Source organism: Erythrolamprus reginae, chromosome 13, assembly GCF_031021105.1.
Source record: "Erythrolamprus reginae isolate rEryReg1 chromosome 13, rEryReg1.hap1, whole genome shotgun sequence".
Lineage (NCBI taxonomy): Eukaryota > Metazoa > Chordata > Lepidosauria > Squamata > Dipsadidae > Erythrolamprus > Erythrolamprus reginae.
Window position 1 is genome coordinate 6276617 of NC_091962.1, and position 19435 is coordinate 6296051.

General features: G+C 43.8%; 1 protein-coding gene across 1 annotated transcript in view; it reads left to right on the forward strand.

Moving 5' to 3' along the window:
• Nucleotides 1–19435, forward strand: part of SLC29A2 (solute carrier family 29 member 2) — a 136330-nt gene that overhangs the window by 24136 nt on the left and 92759 nt on the right. The window contains exons 8-11 of the mRNA XM_070766334.1: nucleotides 4876–4960; nucleotides 13068–13237; nucleotides 16503–16608; nucleotides 18330–18415. Of these exons, the coding sequence (XP_070622435.1) occupies nucleotides 4876–4960; nucleotides 13068–13237; nucleotides 16503–16608; nucleotides 18330–18415 (447 nt within the window). The remainder of the gene's footprint in view (nucleotides 1–4875; nucleotides 4961–13067; nucleotides 13238–16502; nucleotides 16609–18329; nucleotides 18416–19435) is intronic.

Genomic DNA, 19435 nt, shown 5'->3' on the forward strand with positions numbered 1-19435 from the left:
ATCGTCAGGCATGGGGGAATTGAGATATCTTGTCCCCCTAGGCTTATAAAATTTATGCATGGTATGTCTGTGTGTGTGATTGGTTTCTTAAATAAGGGTTTTTTAAATTAACTTAAATATTAGATTTGTTCATATTGTTTCACTATTGTTGTTAGCCGCCCCGAGTCTACGGAGAGGGGTGGCATACAAATCTAATAAATAAAAAAAATAAATTAAAATAAAATAAAAACATAAATAAATAAATAAATTAAAAAAAATTAAAAAAATAAAAAGAAAAAAGATCTTATTGTTTAAAACCATTTAAAGAATATATAAATATATAAATATATCTATTATTCTTTATATGTTTTAGCCTCCAGCCCCTAATCCTCTTGTTTGCTCTTCTCTGCACTCCCCATCCAGAGTCTCCCCATCTTATTTTGTATTGTGGAGACCAAAATTGGAGGCAGTATTCCAAGTACGGCCTTATAAAGTTGTTATGGAATTCCCCTCGTTCTCTAGGGAAATTTTTCCAAGTTCTAAGTCGGTTTTGAAACCCTGGGATCTCCTGGTGGTGCTTTGTCCAAAAGAGCCTTAACTTAGCTCCTCGTGAACTTTATTTTGGATCTGGACCACTGTTACCTTCAAACAAGTGCAGTTAGTAGAAATATAAAGAGGACACATTTTCTTGTGGGTGATTCGACTGTTAGGGGTGTTGATTTGGGACAGAGTAAGGACGTGATGAAGGAGCTGAGGTGTCTCCCAGGGGCCACTGCCAGCAGGGACAGGAGGAGGATTACAAACATTGTCAAGGCTGTGAGTAAAGGTAATAACATTGATGTGGTGGTGCATCTTGGCACAAATGATTTGTCCCAGAGAAATGTCAATGTAGTAAAAAGAGATTTTCAATGTCTAAGTGTGGAGCTGGGTAAAATAGCAGATTCAGTGACTTTCTCAGAGGTGTTACCGGTTTGTGGCCAAGAGGATAAAACAACGTGTATCATAGAGTTTAATGTGTGGTTAAAGCAGTGGTGTAAAGCTGAAGGTTTTGGCTATGTAAGTCATGATGTCAGTAGGTGGTCTAATAGGGAGTTGTTTAAGAGGGATGGTTTGCATCCATCATACAGAGGTACCCAGGTACTCGGTGAGGAATTCAGAACTTTTTTGGACAGGCATTTAAACTAGGTAAAGGGGACAGAGATGTAACTGATGTGGGTGATTTCTGTCCCCGACCAATGAGGATAAAGCAGTTTTTGGAAGCTTATGAAAAGGGAGCTGCAAATAAAATAGATGTAGTTGTTGATGATAAGGGGCAAACTAATAATGAAAATAATGTTCTTCGTGTAATGTGCACGAATGCTCGAAGCTTGAACAACAAGCTCTGTGAGTTAATGGCCATAATATCTAGAGATAATTTGGACCTGGTTGCCATAACTGAGACATGGTTTAAGGATTCTAATGAATGGGAAATATCCATACCAGGATATACACTGTATAGGAAGGATAGAATAGAGAGAAGGGGAGGTGGAGTAGCCATTTATGTTAAAGAAACTCTAAAAACAACACTAATTCAAAATACATGTCAAGATCTAGAGACCCTCTGGATTTGCATGCAAAATAAAGACGGTTCTGTCATTAGAATTGGGGTGATCTATAGGCCTCCAGGGCAATCTGAGGAATATGACAACAAGATGGTGGATGAAATTACCCAAATGGCAGTAAAGGGAGATATTGTGGTTATGGGTGATTTCAACATGCCTGATGTTGACTGGAATATCCCCAGTGCCCTTACATGCAAAAGTAAGAATATAGTAGAGGCCTTTACAGGAGCAGCTCTGGCACAGCTGGTTAAGACACCAACTAGAGGGGAGAATATTCTAGATTTAGTTTTTACGAATGGGAATTGGGTTTCAGATGTCAAGGTGGGAGAAAATTTAGGTTGCAGTGACCATCTATGTTTGTGGTTTGATGTAAAAACTAATTGTGAGCAATCCTATAATGCAACCAAAGTATTGGATTTCAGAAAAACAAATTATAATGCAATGGGGGAATATTTAGATAATGAATTAAAGGGGAGGGATAAAATGGCAGGAGCGAGCACCCAGTGGACTGTATTTAAAAAGGCCATCTTAAAAGCCACTGGACTGTATGTAAGACAAATAACTAAAGGTAAAAGGAAGAAGAAACCGCTATGGTTTAGCAATGATGTAAGGACTATAGTCAATGAAAAAAAGGCTGCCTATAGGAGGTATAAAGAGTCTGGAAGTATAGCTTATAGGGAGGTGTATAAAATGAGACAGAAGGAGGCGAAACAGATAATATATGCTGCTAAAGCCTCAAAAGAGGAAGAAATCGCCAAATCTCTAAAGAAGGGGGATAAAACCTTCTTCAGATATATTAGTGATAAGAAGAAGAAAAACTGCGGCATCACGAAGCTTAGTACCGGGAAAAATACATGCATTAATGGGAATAAGGAGATCGCTGACCATTTCAATAGCTACTTCTGTTCAGTTTTCTCAAAAGACACCTTACAAAATAATACTATAGAGGGATATAGCATTGCCTCCAACTGTACGGATTCAGCTCCAGTGATCTTAGAAGCCGATGTCTTAGAAGAACTTGAACGATTAAAGATAAATAAGGCAATGGGTCCAGATGGCATCCACCCCAGAGTTCTTAAAGAACTCAGATCTGTCATTGCTACCCCCCTGACTGATTTGTTTAACCAATCCTTGTTAACAGGAGATGTTCCTGAGGATTGGAGAATGGCAAGTGTTGTGCCTATCCACAAGAAGGGCAGTAGAGAAGAAGCTGGCAACTACAGGCCAGTTAGCTTGACATCAGTTGTCGTTAAAATGATGGAGACTCTACTGAAAAAGAGGATAAATCAGCACCTAAAAAACAATAAATTATTGGACCCAAATCAGCATGGCTTTACTGAAGGCAAATCATGTCAGACTAATCTCATTGATTTCTTTGACTATGTCAGAAAGGTGTTGGATGAAGGTGGTGCCGTGGATATTGCCTACCTGGACTTCAGCAAAGCCTTTGATACGGTTCCACATAAAGAGCTGATAGATAAATTAGTGAAGATTGGACTTAATCCCTGGATAGTTCAATGGATTTGCAGCTGGCTGAAGCATAGACACCAGAGGGTTGTTGTGAATGGCGAGTATTCTGAGCAGAGTCAGGTTACAAGCGGTGTGCCACAAGGGTCTGTTCTGGGTCCTATTCTTTTTAATATGTTTGTGAGTGACATAGGGGAAGGTCTGGTAGGGAAGGTTTGCCTATTTGCCGATGACTCTAAAGTGTGCAATAGGGTTGATATTCCTGGAGGCGTCGACAATATGGTAAATGATTTAGCTTTACTAGATAAATGGTCAAAGCAATGGAAACTGCAGTTTAATGTTTCCAAATGTAAAATAATGCACTTGGGGAAAAGGAATCCTCAATCTGACTATTGTATTGGCAGTTCTGTGTTAGCAAATACTTCAAAAGAAAAGGATTTAGGCGTAGTGATTTCTGACAGTCTCAAAATGGGCGAACAGTGCAGTCAGGCAGTAGGGAAAGCAAGTAGGATGCTTGGCTGCATAGCTAGAGGTATAACAAGCAGGAAGAGGGAGATTATGATCCCGCTATATAGAATGCTGGTGAGACCACATTTGGAATACTGTGTTCAGTTCTGGAGACCTCACCTACAAAAAGATATTGACAAAATTGAACGGGTCCAAAGACGGGCTACAAGAATGGTGGAAGGTCTTAAGTATAAAACATATCAGGAAAGACTTAATGAACTCAATCTGTATAGTCTGGAGGACAGAAGGAAAAGGGGGGACATGATCGAAACATTTAAATATATTAAAGGGTTAAATAAGGTCCAGGAGGGAAGTGTTTTTAATAGGAAAGTGAACACAAGAACAAGGGGACACAATCTGAGGTTAGTTGGGGGAAAGATCAAAAGCAACATGAGAAAATATTATTTTACTGAAAGAGTAGTAGATCCTTGGAACAAACTTCCAGCAGACGTGGTAGATAAATCCACAGTAACTGAATTTAAACATGCCTGGGATAAACATATATCCATCCTAAGATAAAATACAGAAAATAGTATAAGGGCAGACTAGATGGACCATGGGGTCTTTTTCTGCCGTCAGACTTCTATGTTTCTATGTTTCTAAACATATAAAGAACAGTTGCAGGAATTGGGTATGTCTGGTTTAATGAAAAGGAAGAATAAGGGGAGACATGATAAGAGTATTCCAATACAGTGGTACCTCTACCTAAGAACGCCACTACTTACAAACTTTTCCAGATAAGAACTGGGTGTTCAAGATTTTTTGCCTCTTCCCAAGAACCATTTTCCACTTACAAACCCGAGCCTCTGAAACTGTAACTGGAAAAGGCAGGGAGAAGCCTCTGCGGGGCCTCTCTAGGAATCTGCTGGGAGGAAACAGGGCCAGAAAAGGCAAGGAGAAGCCTCCGCGGGGCCTCTCTAGGAATCTCCTGGGAGGAAACAGGGCCAGAAAAGGCAGGGAGAAGCCTCTGCGGGGCCTCTCTAGGAATCTCCTGGGAGGAAACAGGGCCAGAAAAGGCAAGGAGAAGCCTCCATGGGGTCTCTCTGGGAATCTCCTGGGAGGAAACAGGGCTGGAAAAGGCAGGGAGAAGCCTACGTCGGGCCTCTCTAGGAATCTCCTGGGAGGAAACAGGGCCTCCACCCTCCCTGTGGTTTCCCCAATTGCACACATTATTTGCTTTTCCATTGATTCCTATGGGAAAAATTGCTTCTTATTACAATTTTTTTTACTTAAGAACCTGATTAAGTTCGTAAGTAGAGGTACCGCTGTATTTGGGGGGCTGACCATTGAGAGGCCACGAGTTCTACTTCTTTCCCTGCAGACCTTCACTCGTTACTATCTGGACAAGAGAACACCAGAAGATTCAAGATGTGAACTTGAAACCAAGACTGGTCTCCTTTCACCAGGTGGGACATTGGATTTCTTAAAAACAAAACAAAACGGGGAGAATTGAAAAGTTTTCTAAAACCAAACTGCTGGTGTTGGAGGAAATATTTTCCCCTTCTTTTAATGTTTGGTCCTTCAATCCTGCTTGGTTCTGCAGGTCAGCCTTTCCCAGCGTGCTGATCCTCTGAGGGTGGACTCGGGAATTCTGGGATATGAGGTCCAAAAGATAAATGGACTGATCAAAGAGAATTTGACTGTTTAATTTAATGGGTGGACTTCAACTCCCTGAATACCCCAGCCAGCATGCTTTGAGATGGGTGGACTTCGACTCCCAGAATCCCCTAGCCAGCATGCTTTGAGATGGGTGGACTTCAACTCCCAGAATCCCCCAGCCAGCATGCTTTAAGATGGGTGGACTTCAACTCCCAGAATCCCCCAGCCAGCATGCTTTGAGATGGGTGGACTTCAACTCCCAGAATACCCCAGCCAGCATGCTTTGAGATGGGTGGACTTCAACTCCCAGAATCCCCCAGCCGGCATGCTTTAAGATGGGTGGACTTCCACTCCCAGAATCCCCCAGCCGGCATGCTTTGAGATGGGTGGACTTCCACTCCCAGAATCCCCCAGCCAGCATGCTTTGAGATGGGTGGACTTCAACTCCCAGAATCCCCCAGCCAGAATGCTTTGAGATGGGTGGACTTCAACTCCCAGAATCCCCCAGCCAGCATGCTTTAAGATGGGTGGACTTCAACTCCCAGAATCCCCCAGCCAGCATGCTTTGAGATGGGTGGACTTCAACTCCCAGAATCCCCCAGCCAGCATGCTTTAGGATGGGTGGACTTCAACTCCCAGAATCCCCCAGCCAGCATGCTTTAAGATGGGTGGACTTCAACTCCCAGAATCCCCCAGCCAGCATGCTTTGAGATGGGTGGACTTCAACTCCCAGAATTCCCCCAGCCAGCATGCTTTGAGATGGGTGGACTTCAACTCCCAGAATTCCCCCAGCCAGCATGCTTTAAGATGGGTGGACTTCAACTCCCAGAATCCCCCAGCCAGCATGCTTTAAGATGAGTGGACTTCAACTCCCAGAATCCCCCAGCCAGCATGCTTTAAGATGGGTGGACTTCAACTCCCAGAATCCCCCAGCCAGTTTTTAACCCTCTGTCTGTGTAAAGCCTTATGTGCATGCGCAGAGTGTGAAAAAGTGTGCGCAATCAGGGTGTGCATGCTTCCAAAATGAAGGTAAGGTAAGAAGATTTCGTCACTCGCCACCTGTATATATTTTTGAGTCTGATCTAAAAGCCTGCTTTGTGTATTATGTATCCATGTTAAAATTGTGCTATCCGACTGGATCAATAATCAGTAATAAAGATCCACACACACACACATTGGTTCAAAAGTAGCCAAAGGCAAAAGTTTATTGGTAACACTATTTCTGTGATACAAGGTTTTACGCAATGGAATGGCCACATTTCTCTAATTAGCAGGAGATAAGGAAAGTCTGGGACGCCAGCCAGATAGAGTCATAAATCTCCACTAATGATGAGTCTTTGGTTTTTAACTACACTCACATTCCAGAGAGATTAAACAGCTCATGCGACAGCCAGGAATCGATGTCCAAGTCTCTCAGCTCCAAGGCACCTTCCTCCATAATGGGGAACATTGTCTTTCCCATCAGCCTATCCTTATATACTGCCAAGGTGTGGCCAAATTTTCCCATTAGACAGTCCTTATATACTGCCAAGGTGTGGCCAAATGTCCCCTAGATCTATTTAACACCAAGAATCCCTTCTTGAGAGAGATTCATGTCTCGATCTCATCCTCCTTACCCTTTCATCTAACAGGGGGTCCTGGTCCTCAAAGTCCCCATCGTCCTCTAAGTCAGACAATACCCTAATTGGGGGGGAGGTTCTACAGTCTCTGGTGGTTCCCCAGTCTCCAACTCCCTTCACTCGGGTGACCAGAACACTGGCCTGTAATGCCAGTACTCATCCATCTCCTGGTCCTCAAAATCCATGACAAGCTTAGCTGGAGGTGGACCACTCAAAACGAAAACTAGAAGAAAAAGAAAGAGGCAGAGGAAGAAAAAACCCATAGAGACAAATATTTCATTTTGGATTTCTCCCTTCATCGTTCTGCCACCTGTTTGAAGAGCCCTGGCTTAATATCTTGAAATAATCCAAATTTATTTATTTATTTAGAAAATATAATCTTTATTGACGATAAATAGGGGAGGGGATACATAAAGCAAAAGGACTATGCAAATATTGGTACAAATGTATATGAATTTAGAATATAGTTATAAATCAAAATACACGCTTAAAAATAAAAGAAAGAAGAAAGAAAAAGTCATATGTATAAATTTATCAGATGTCGTAAATAGCGTCAACTTATCTGTTGACTCGATTACTCGACAGCTTTTAAGATATTTACTTATCAGTATAGATGAAAGTTTTTGAGTTTCCAAACTTGAGTTAGAGTTGTTGTTTTGAATTTGTTCATCCTTTCATCAATGATTCATAGTGTTATTTTATAAATTTGTGGGATAGTTGTTTGGATCAAGGGTAATAGGATCATGATGGAGTTGTACATTGTTTTTTCTCCAGCTAAATGTACCATTTATTCCATGCTTTGTAGAACCCCGATTCCTATTTATCCTGTAGTTCAAGGGCCATTTTTGTCAGCTCGGCCCATTCTCTGATGTCTGGCGGGCCCGGGACAAGGGTTTATCCTGGTGCTCCTTGACCTCTCAGCGGCTTTCGATACCATCGACCATGGTATCCTTCTGCGCCGGCTGGAGGGGTTGGGAGTAGAAGGCACTGTTCTTCAGTGGTTCTCCTCCTACCTCTCCGGTCGGTTGCAGTCGGTGTTAGTGGGGGGTCAGAGGTCGACCACGAGGTCTCTCCCTTGTGGGGTGCCTTAGGGGTCGGTCCTCTCCCCCCTGCTATTTAATATCTTCCCAGATTCGCCCACGTTTCTACAACACTCCGTGGCCTGCATTGGCTGCCGATCAGTTTCCGGTCACAATTCAAAGTGTTGGTCATGACCTTTAAAGCCCTACATGGCATTGGACCAGAATACCTCCGGAACCGCCTACTACCGCACGAATCCCAGCGGCCGATAAGGTCCCACAGAGTCGGCCTTCTCCGGGTCCCGTCGACTAAACAATGTCGTCTGGCGGGCCCCAGGGGAAGAGCCTTCTCTGTGGCGGCCCCGGCCCTCTGGAATCAACTCCCCCCGGAGATTAGAACTGCTCCCACCCTCCTTGTCTTCCGTAAACTACTTAAGACTCATCTATACCGCCAGGCATGGGGGATTTGAGACACCTTTCCCCCAGGCTTATTATAATTTATGTTTGGTATGTATGTGTTGTTTGGTTTTTTAAATTGATAGGGTTTTTAGTTTTTTCTTAATATTAGATTTGTGCCTGTACAATATTGTTTTATCGCTTGTTGTGAGTCTTCGGAGAGGGGCGGCATACAAATCTAATAAATAATAATAATAATAATAATAATAATAATAATTATTATTATTATTATTATTATTATTATTATTATTATTATTATTATTATTATCTAAATGAAACCGCTGGGTGAGATCATCCAAGGGCATGGGGTGAGGTATCATCAGCACGCTGATGATACCCAGCTTTACATCTCCACCCCATGTCCAGTCAACGAAGCAGTGGAAGTGATGTGCCGGTGTCTGGAGGCTGTTGGGGCCTGGATGGGAGTCAACAGACTCAAACTCAACCCTGATAAGATGGAGTGGCTGTGCGTTTTGCCTCCCAATGACAATTCCATCCGTCTGTCCATCACCCTGTGGGGGGGAATTACTGACCCTCTCAGAGAGGGTTCGCAACTTGGGCGTCCTCCTCGATCCAGAGCTCACGTTAGAGAAACATCATTCAGCTGTGGCGAGGGGGGCGTTTGCCCAGGTTCGCCTGGTTTACCAGTTGCAGCCCTATTTGGACCGGGACTCACTGCTCACAGTCACTCATGCCCTCATCACCTCGAGGCTCAACTACTGTAATGCTCTCTACATGGGGCTACCTTTGAAAAGTGTTCGGAAACTTCAGGTCGTGCAGAATGCAGCTGCGAGAGCAGTCATGGGCTTTCCCAAATATGCCCATGTTACACCAACATTCTGCAGTCTGCATTGGTTGCCGATCAATTTCCGGTCACAATTCAAAGTGTTGGTTGTGACCTATAAAGCCTTTCATGGCACCGGACCAGATTATCTCAGGGACCGCCTTCTGCTGCACGAATCCCAGCAACCAGTTATGTCCCACAGAGTGGGTCTTCTCCGGGTCTCGTCAACTAAACAATGTCGCTTGGTGAGACCCAGGGGAAGAGCCTTCTCTGTGGCGGCCCCGACCCTCTGGAACCAACTCCCCCCAGAGATTAGAATTGCCCCCACCCTCCTTGCCTTTCGTAAGCTTCTAAAAACCCACCTCTGCTGCCAGGCATGGGGGAACTGAGATACTCTGTCCCCCTAGGCCTCTACAATTTTATGCATGGTATGTCTGTATGTATGTTTGGTTTTATAATAAGGGTTTTTAACTGTTTTAATATTGGATTGTCATATGCTGTTTTACTACTGTTGTTAGCCGCCCCGAGTCTACGGAGAGGGGTGGCATACAAATCCAATCCAATCCAATCAATCAATCATTCGTGAGTTTTGAAATAATCCAAATTTAAGGGGTGTTTTCCCCCTTAACTTCGAGCATGGCAGGGATGTTCAACCTCACTATGGATCTCTAAATTCGAATGGCAACTTTGGCTTTTCAATTCTTCATTTGGAACGCTGTGTAAAGGGAACACGTACACCGAGTAGGTGAATCATCGGCCTGGTGGAAAATAACTCCAGTTTGAATTGGGCCATAGCCATTTTGGCATATCTCCCTCTCTCTAAATAACATTCCAGCAATTATCCCCACCAGTCCCAACAGGTAAAAATCCCAGGACTATAAATAAATAGATTTTGGGTGGGGTGAGAAAGGCGTAGGTTTTGGGAAAGAACCTAGTTAGAAACTCCTTTGATTTCACTTAAAGTTAGTGCTCAATTTACAACCTTCGTTGGGAGGAGAATTTCCTTGGCTAAGCAAAGCAGTCACTAAGGGGTTTCCCCCCAATTTTGTCCCTATCTTTACCCACGGCTGTTAAGCAGATAAGTGCAGTTGGTAAGTGAATCACAAGAGTCATCAAACTTCAAAAAGTCACTAAAGGAACTGTTGTAACTCATCTGTCAAGTATAAATTCCAGTTGGCACCCGAAGTTCACGGGGACGTTTTGATTGTTACAAGTGTGAGGAACAGTTGTTAAGTCACTTTTTTCAGTGCCTTTGAACAGACACTAGGTGAATCATTTGTAAATTGAGGACTGCCTTGTATTCCTATTAATGGAAAGAAGAATGGACACCCACGGCCTATTTGACGATGACTCTAAAGTGTGCAATAGGGTTGATATTCCTGGAGGCATCTGTAATATGGTAAATGATTTAGCTTTACTAGATAAATGGTCAAAGCAATGGAAACTGCAGTTTAATGTTTCCAAATGTAAAATAATGCACTTGGGGGAAAAGGAATCCTCAAACTGAGTATTGTATTGGCAGTTCTGTGTTAGCAAAAACTTCAGAAGAGAAGGATTTAGGGGTAGTGATTTCTGAACGTCTCAAAATGGGTGAGCAGTGTGGTTGGGCGGTAGGAAAAGCAAGTAGGATACTTGGCTGCATTACTAGAGGTATAACAGGCAGGAAGAGGGAGATTGTGATCCCTCTATATAGAGCGCTGGTGAGACCACATTTGGAATAATACTGTGTCCAGTTCTGGACACCTCACCTACAAAAAGATATTGACCAAATTGAATGGGTCCAAAGACGGGCTACAAGAATGGTGGAAGGTCTTCAGCATAAAACTCATCAGGAAAGACTTAATGAACTCAATCTGTATAGTCTGGAGGACAGAAGGAAAAGGGGGGACATGATCGAAACATTTAAATATGTCAAAGGGTTAAATAAGGTTCAGGAGGGAAGTGTTTTTAATAGGAAAGTGAACACAAGAAGAAGGGGACACAATCTGAAGTTAGCTGGGGGAAAGATCAAAAGCAACATGAGAAAATATTATTTTACTAGAAGAGTAGTAGATCCTTGGAACAAACTTCCAGCAGACGTGGTTGGTAAATCCACAGTAACTGAATTTAAACATGCCTGGGATAAACATAGATCCATCCTAAGATAAAATACAAAAAATAGTATAAGGGCAGACTAGATGGATCATGAGGTCTTTTTCTGCCGTCAGTCTTCTATGTCAGTGTTTCCCAAGCAGTGTGCCGCGGCACACTAGTGTGCCGCGGGACATGGTCAGGTGTGCCGCGAGCCCGGCCTGGCTGGAGCTTCCCTGGCTGTGATGGGAAGTGAACTTTTGGAGCTCGGTGGGAGGGCGCTGGCCACTGTTGCTTTTAAGCTGCGTGGGCGTGCACCTGCACAGTCATTAGGACCTCCCCCCCGCAGAAATTTTTGAAGTGGCGCAAAGCCACGCAGTCCTGAATCGCTCCCTTCTCCGGCCAGCAAAGTCGGCTGCCTGGGAAAGCGCCACCTTTGAAAAGCGCGCATTTAAAAAGCGCGCCGTTTTCCCAGGCAGCCGGCTTGCTGGCCGGAGAAGCGAGCGATCCGGGACTGCGTGGCTTTGCGCCGTGATGACAACGGTGCCATGGTGGCCTCCAAGTGCCGCCCTTCGTGGCGCACCACCACCCGTTCCTGCAGGTAGAACTCGGGCGGGGTACCGGGAGGTGGAGAGGAAGAGAGAGCGAAAGAAAGCAAGAGAGAAAGAGAAAGAGAGAAGGAAAGCAACAGAGACAGAGAGAGAAAGCAAGGGAGAAAGAAAGAAAGAAATAGAGAAAGAGAGAGAGAGGAAAAGAGAAAGAAAGCAAGAGAGAGAGAAAGAGAGAAAGCAAGAGAGAGAGAAAGCAAGGGAGACAGAAAGAGAGAGTGTGTCTGAGAGAGAAAGAAAGCAAGAAATAGGGAGAGAGGAAGAGAGAAAGAGAGAAAGCAAGAGAGACAGAAAGAGAGAGTGTGTCTGAGAGAGAAAGAAAGCAAGAAATAGGGAGAGAGGAAGAGAGAGAGAAAGAGAGAAAGCAAGAGAGAAAGAGGAAGAGAGAAGGAAAGCGAGAGTGAGAAAGAGAGAAAGCAAGAGAGAGAGAAAGCAAGGGAGACAGAAAGAGAGAGTGTGTCTGAGAGAGAAAGAAAGCAAGAAATAGGGAGAGAGGAAGAGAGAGAGAAAGAGAGAAAGCAAGAGAGAAAGAGGAAGAGAGAAGGAAAGCGAGAGAGAGAAAGAGAGAGAAAGCAAGGGAGAGAGGAAGAAAGAATAAAAGAGATAGCAAGAGAGACAGAAAGAAAGAGAGAAAGAATGCAAGAGAGAGAAAGCGAGAAAGAAGGAGGGAAGGAGGGCGAGAGAAAGAGCAAAAAAGAGAGGAAGGAAGAAAGAAAGAGGGATGGAGAGAGAGGGAAAGAAAGAGATAGGGAAGAAATAGGGCGAAAGGGAGGAAGAGAGGGTTTTTTTGTCCATTTTTATTATTTATTTATTTATTATTTAGATTTGTATGCCGCCCCCCCCCCCCCCCCGGCTCAGTGTTCCCCAGGATTTTGTAAGTGTGAATAATGTGCCGCGGCTCAAAAAAGGTTGGGAAACACTGTTCTATGTTTCTATGAAAGTTTGTAAGCTGAAAATTTACGAACAACTCTTGGTTTTACAGGTTCTCCTCGACTTTTTGACCATAAGTGACCCCCCCAGTTTCTTTTGCTAAATCAGATCATTGTGAGTTTTGCCTCATTTTATAACCGTCCTTCCCATCGTTGTTAACCGAATCCCTGCAGCTGTTAAATATTTTTAAAGTGAATCTGACATAAATAGGATCCATTTGCCAAGCGTCTGAATTTTGAACTCCTGAGCAGAGGCTCAATGGTCATAAGTGTGGGGGGAAAACGGTCACTTGTTTGAGTGTTGTAACTTCGAACAGTCGCTAAAGGAACTGTTGTAAGCCGAGCTTTACAATATATATATATAGCTTTAAAAAGTTGCAATGTCATTTGATTTTGACGAGGGGGATCCTTGCTTATATGTCTCTGCAGAAGACGGCTCAGCTCTTGTGGCAGATGGTTCCAAAGGAGAACTGCTCAGCGTGAAGAATGGGAAGGCCGTGATGGTGGAGAAGGACAGCTTGGCTTGCCCGCCAGAAATCATGAACGGGGGGAGTGGGGTGGTTACCCCCAACCCCTCCCTTTTCAGTGTGCTCAAGAAGGTAAGAAGCCTTTGTTTTAGCAATGACATCAGGTAACACTGGAGAACAGCAATTTCATTGTCTGAAATCTCTGAGTTGTTTCCAACTAACTTTTGGCCTCTGGACCCAAAAATAATCCCAGTTTTTGCCTATCACGTCAAATTTTTAAGCTATGGGGTACCTTCAAAAGCCATACAAATTGTGTATATAAAGGAAAGGAAAGGGAAAACGTACCAATTATACTGTTTACAAAGAATAATTTTATTCATACAAAGGCTATGATAGTTACTGCAAGTTAAATTGTGTTCACACAAATATATATTTTTAATCGAATGGTAATTATACATCTTAAAATATAATTCTTCGCTTATAGCTTTGTCTGGAGTGCTTAATCTGTAGATTAATTCTCGCTTGATGCTCCAACAATAGTCAGCCATCATATGTACATCCCATCTATTTTGATACTACAGTGGTACCTCGAGATACGAGTTTAATTCGTTCCGGACCTGGGCTCTTAAGTCGAGCAGCTCTTATCTCGAACGACTTTTCCCCATAGGAATTAATGTAAATAATTTTAATTGGTTCCAGCCCTCAAAAAACTCACAAAGTTAGTCTAAATTATGCAGAAAGACATGTTTTTAATGAAGAAATGTACATGTACATATAAATGAATAATGAAGTTTCTTTCACTTAACTTATAAACTTTCTTAAACTTTTAAATTTACATATGTTCAACTTCTCTGCCACCCAATCCTGTAGGACAGAGGTCCCCAACCCTTTTTGCACCAGGGACCGGCTTTAAGCGATCAAGAGAGGAATGGGTGAATGAATGGACGGAGGGTGGGAAGGAAGGAAGGAAAGAGGGAAGGGACAGGAACAGAGGAAGGAAGCAAGGAAACTTATGAAAGGGGAGAGTAAGAGAGGAATGAGTGAAGGGAGGGAGGGAGGGAAGAAGGTGGGAAGGAGAAAGAAAAGAAGAAATAGAGGAAGGGAAGGTAAAAGAGAGAAAGAAAAAGAGCAAGAAAGAAAGAAAGAAAGAAAGAAAGGGGGAAGGGACAGGAACAGAGGAAGGAAGCAAGGAAACTTATGAAAGGGGAGAGTAAGAGAGGAATGAGTGAAGGGAGGGAGGGAGGGAAGAAGGTGGGAAGGAGAAAGAAAAGAAGAAATAGAGGAAGGGAAGGTAAAAGAGAGAAAGAAAAAGAGCAAGAAAGAAAGCTGCTAGCACCCCCCCGAGCCCCCCAGGCCGGCTGCAACCTTTTAAAACACGCGCGCCGCTTCGCAGCTGTCTCCTGAAGCCGAACGCGGAAGTTAGCGTTTGGCTTCAGGAGACAGCTCCTTGGCGCTTGTATCTCGAATTTGGGCTTGTAAGTAGAACAAAAATATCTCTCCCCTCCCAGCTCTTATCTCGAGTTGCTCTTAAGTAGAGCAGCTCTTATGTCGGGGTTCCACTGTATTTATGACCTTCAAATCTCGGTGGAATCGTCACCCTGCTCATCGCTGACAGCACCAAGATTTTCTGGGAAGTTAGCAAGATGGCTACGTAAAAAAATATTATTATTATTATTTATTGTTTATTAGATTTGTATGCCGCCCCTCTCCGTAGACTCGGGGCAGCTCACAACAGTAATAACACAATATATAACTAATAGTTAAAAGTCACTAAAAATGCAGTTTGATGCTCATGTTGCCTAATTAACTATAATATACAGTAATACCTCGTCTTACGAACCTAATTGGTTCCAGGGGGAGGTTCGTAAGATGAAAAGTTCGTAAGACAAAACATTGTTTCCCATAGGAAACAATGTAAAGTCAATTAATCCGGGCAACCCAAAAAAAAACCCTGCAAAAAAACGCCGCCGCCCGGCTGTCACCTTTTGAAACAGCCGGGGGGCTTCCCAGCAGCCTCCCCAACGCCAAACGCCAAAGTTCCAGGTTCGGCGTTTGAGAGGCCGCTGAGAAGCCCCTTGGCTGTTTTAAAAGGTGACAGCCGGGTGGCGGGGCTTCCCAGTGGCCTCCCGAACGCCGAACCCGGAAGTTCGGCAAAAGTTCAGGTTCAGGAGGCCGCTGAGAAGCCCCACCGCCCGGCTGTCACCTTTCAAAACAACCGGGCGGCTTCTCGGCGGCCTCCTGAACGCCGAAACCGGAAGTTCGGGTTTGGCGTTCGGGTTCAGAAGGCTGCTGGGAAGCCCCCCGGCTGTTTCAAAAAGCGACAGCCGGGTGGCGGGGCTTCTCGGCGGGTGGCGGCGGCAGGTTCGTAAGAAGAAAAAAGTTCGTAAGAAGAGGCAAAAATTTTCTGAACCCCGGGTTCGTATCTCGGGTTGTTCGTAAGACGAGGGGTTCGTATCATGAGGTACCACTGTATATATATATATTTGATTTCACAGACGTTTGATTTACTTGGAGTTATATTGTGTTGTTTAAGTGTTCCGAGTCTGTTTTTTGCTGAATTTGAAAATTAAGGGAGACTAGGATAGATATATTTCGGCCTTATTTTGGCCTCATCAGCCAGCCATACCCTAACTGGGACTTGAACCTGCAACCTTTGCCTTGTAAGGCAGAGAATTAACCTCTAGGCTACAGTATCCAATCCCTTCAGCTCTGCACCAGGGAAGGGTTACATATTTTTGTGTCGAATCACCCTGGTGTATTGAAGGAACATCACAGCTCCTTTTTTGCCTCTCGGCCCAATTATATATATAATAATAATAATAATAATAATAATAATAATAATAATAATAATAATAATAATAATAATAATAATTTATTAGATTTGTATGAGCCGCCCCGAGTCTTTATATACTCTATATACTCTGCTCAAAAAAATAAAGGGAACATTTAAACAACACAATATAGCTCCAAGTCAAACTTCTGTGAAATCAAACTGTCCACTTAGGAAGTGACATTGATTGACAATCAATTTCACCTGCTATTTGTGCACATTCAACTTTGTACAGAACAAAGTATTCAGTGAGAATATTTCATTCATTCGGATCTAGGATGTCAGAAAAGGTGTTACAAATTGTTTCCCAGTGTAACAGAAGTAGAAATTAGAAGTCGGGTGAATACTGTTATATGTAAACTAAGAATGTTCTTATTGCTATTATTATGTATAGGTAAAATGACCCAGAGTGTACACTGTTTATTAAATATCTACCCGTGTTTTTCCGAAAATAAGACCTGTTCTGGCATCCTGCTTCATTCGATGCCAGTGGAAGGGAGACCACCGAGCGATCCAGGTACTGTGGTTCACGTTCCCATTGCGGATTCTGCTTTTTTTCCGCTTCAGATTTGGCTGCTGGCCCTCTCCATCGTTATGGACTTCTCCATTAGCCTCTCGGTGTTTCCGGCGATCACCACGAGAATCGTCAGCTCCTCGCCAGACCCTTCTTGGCGTGAGTGACGAGTCGTTGAATTACAGGGAGGGGCCGGGGGTGGTTTGCCTTGGCCGAGGCAAGTTCAAGAGGGGTATTTGTGGAAAGGGATCCACTCCTCAACGCATCTCCAAGTTGAAGAATAGGTGTTGGGAAAGAGCTGCCTCCTTGGCGCTCTCTAAGCTTGTAGACGTTTCACGACCCATCTAGATAATGTCATCAATGAATGAAGGAGGAGGGGGATGAGGAAGAATACTGGTTCTTGGTGCTCTTTGAGCTTGGTGGGGTTTTTTGCAGATGTTTCATAACCCAACTAGGTAACATCATCAGAGCCTGAAGGAAATTAAGGAAGAGAGGAATGAGGAAGAACATTGCTTCTTGGTGGTGCTCTAAGTTCAGTTTTCTCGCGAGCATTTCAGGATCTAATTAGGGAACGATATCAGACAGGAGTGGAGTTTGGGAGGGAGATAATGGAGGAAGAGGAGGAGGAGGGACATCCATGTGGGTCTTTGGTGCTCTCTGTTCTGCCGGCATGTCCCAACCGCCCGTAATTACAGGATAATTAGTCCAGAAAGACACACAATAGAAGGAAAACCAAAAGTCTTTATCAACAGAAAAGCAGAAAAAACTCCCTTTTTAAATGTCAAAGGGATTTTCTGGTACACACAAGGCACAGGTTAAATGCAATCCAATTTCTCACCCAGTAACTGGGAAATTGAGTCCAATTCCAAAGTCCAGAAAGTCCACACACAGCAAAACCACGATCTTGACGAAACTATGAATCAGATAAACTTCCACAAGGCTAAATCAACACGCTGCTCCTTTTATCTGTAGCACTAATTACAGCAGCCCCACCCAACCACAGGTGGCCTCACTTATCTCCTGTAATAATCCTTCAGTTGTTCTCTCCTATGCATCACTCTCCGCATGCGTGGGTCTGTCATACGTTCTTGTTCAGAATCCAGGGATGATAAGGAAGATTGATCTCCTCCTGGGCTGTCTGCCAAACTCCCCTCTTCCCTGTCATTCACGCTTCCTTGGTCAGAGGAGACTTCGTCAGCAGATTCTATCGGGAGCAAAACAGGCCTGTGGCATGTGGATGTTTCCCCCACATCCACCTGCACATTCCTTGGGGCAGGAGCTGGGCCAGAGCTAACCACAACACTCTCCGAGATGGATAATTTTTTGAAGACATTTTATGACCCTACTAGGGAACATCATCGGTGTGCTAAAAGGGAGTAGGGGAGCAACTGCCAAAAAAGCCAACACAGTTCTAGGCTGCATTAACAGTGGGATAGAATCAAGATCACGTGAAGTGTTAATACCAATTTATAAGGTCTTGCTAAGGCCACACTTGGAATACGGCATCCAGTTTTGGTCCCCGCGATGCAAAAAGGATGTTGAGACTCTAGAAAGAGTGCAGAGAAGAGCAACAAAGATGATTAGGGGGCTGGAGGCTAAAACATACGCAGGAATTGGGTATGTTTAGTTTAATGTAAAGAAGGACCAGCGGAGACAGGATAGCAGCCTTCCAATATCTCAGAGGCTGCCCCAAAGAAGGAGTCAACCTATTCTCCAAAGCACCTGAGGGTAGAACAAGAAGCAATGGTTTGCCCTGTCAGTGTTGTTGTTGGTCTTAGTGGTTTCTTGGTTGGATTGTGTACTCTCCTTCTGGGACTTGGAGGGCTGAGTTTAACCCTTCTAACTCTTCCATGGGTCTCCCCATCTTCTCCCCACCTCAGAGAAATTCTTCACTCCCGTTTGCTGCTTCCTTCTCTTCAACGTCATGGACTGGCTGGGCCGGAGTTCGACTTCCTACTTCCTCTGGGTGAGCAGCAGTGGATACATTTCTCATCTACACCATTTTGAATGGAGGGTGTTACTATACTGTATGTAACTATGTTGGGTGTTGCAATACAGAAGCTAACAATGTAAGTTAAAGACTGTACCTTTAAGTGTCATTTGCTGGTTGGCCATAAGAGGGAGCCAACGATGTTCCTCTTGGAGGAGTTTATACTAGAGAGATTTATATTTGCTGTGTGTATATTTTGCTGTGTGCGAGAACCTGGCTTGTAAACCATTATTAGGATTATATGTGTATATGACATTGGACTGTGTAACTGCTATTGTTTATTTGCCTATCTGTATATAATAATATTGTTCTATTTTGTATTGATTCATTGATGACTAACCCACATTGCTACATTTACTGTGCTTAAAGTTTGTTGAAGGTTTATTATATTATCTAGACCAGTGTTTCCCAACCGTGGCAACTTGAAGATATTTGGACTTCAACTCTGGCTGGGGAATTCTGAGAGTTGAAGTCCAGATATAGTTAAGTGGCAAAGGTTGGGAAACACTGATCTAGACATTCTAACAGAGAGGAAGACCTGACATGGGCTATGAATGAATCGGGTGGGGTGGGGAGATCAAGGGCAGACCCACGGGCAAGTCCTCGACTTGCTACGACCTAAGTTACGACGGCACTGGAAACAAGTGACGGAGGGCCGTTATTCAAACATGCATTGAACAAACCCCGTGACTAATTTAACAGCTGCATTGATTCAAGAATGGGGTCATGAAATGGGGCAAAACTCGCTTAACCATCATGTCAATTAGCAGCGGAAAATTGGGGCTTGGCGGATTTTTAAGCTCCCTTCCTGTTTACGGTTAAAGTGGATGGGAAATAAAAGTTTGGTCACCCGGTTGAGGCGCCAGGCAGGAACGAGGAGACTGTGAGTTCTAGTCCCACTTTAGCCATGAAGGCTGACTGGGTTTCTTTAGGCCAATCACCAGAAGATAGTGAGTTCTAGTCCCGTTTCAGCTACGAAAGCCAATAGGGTTACTT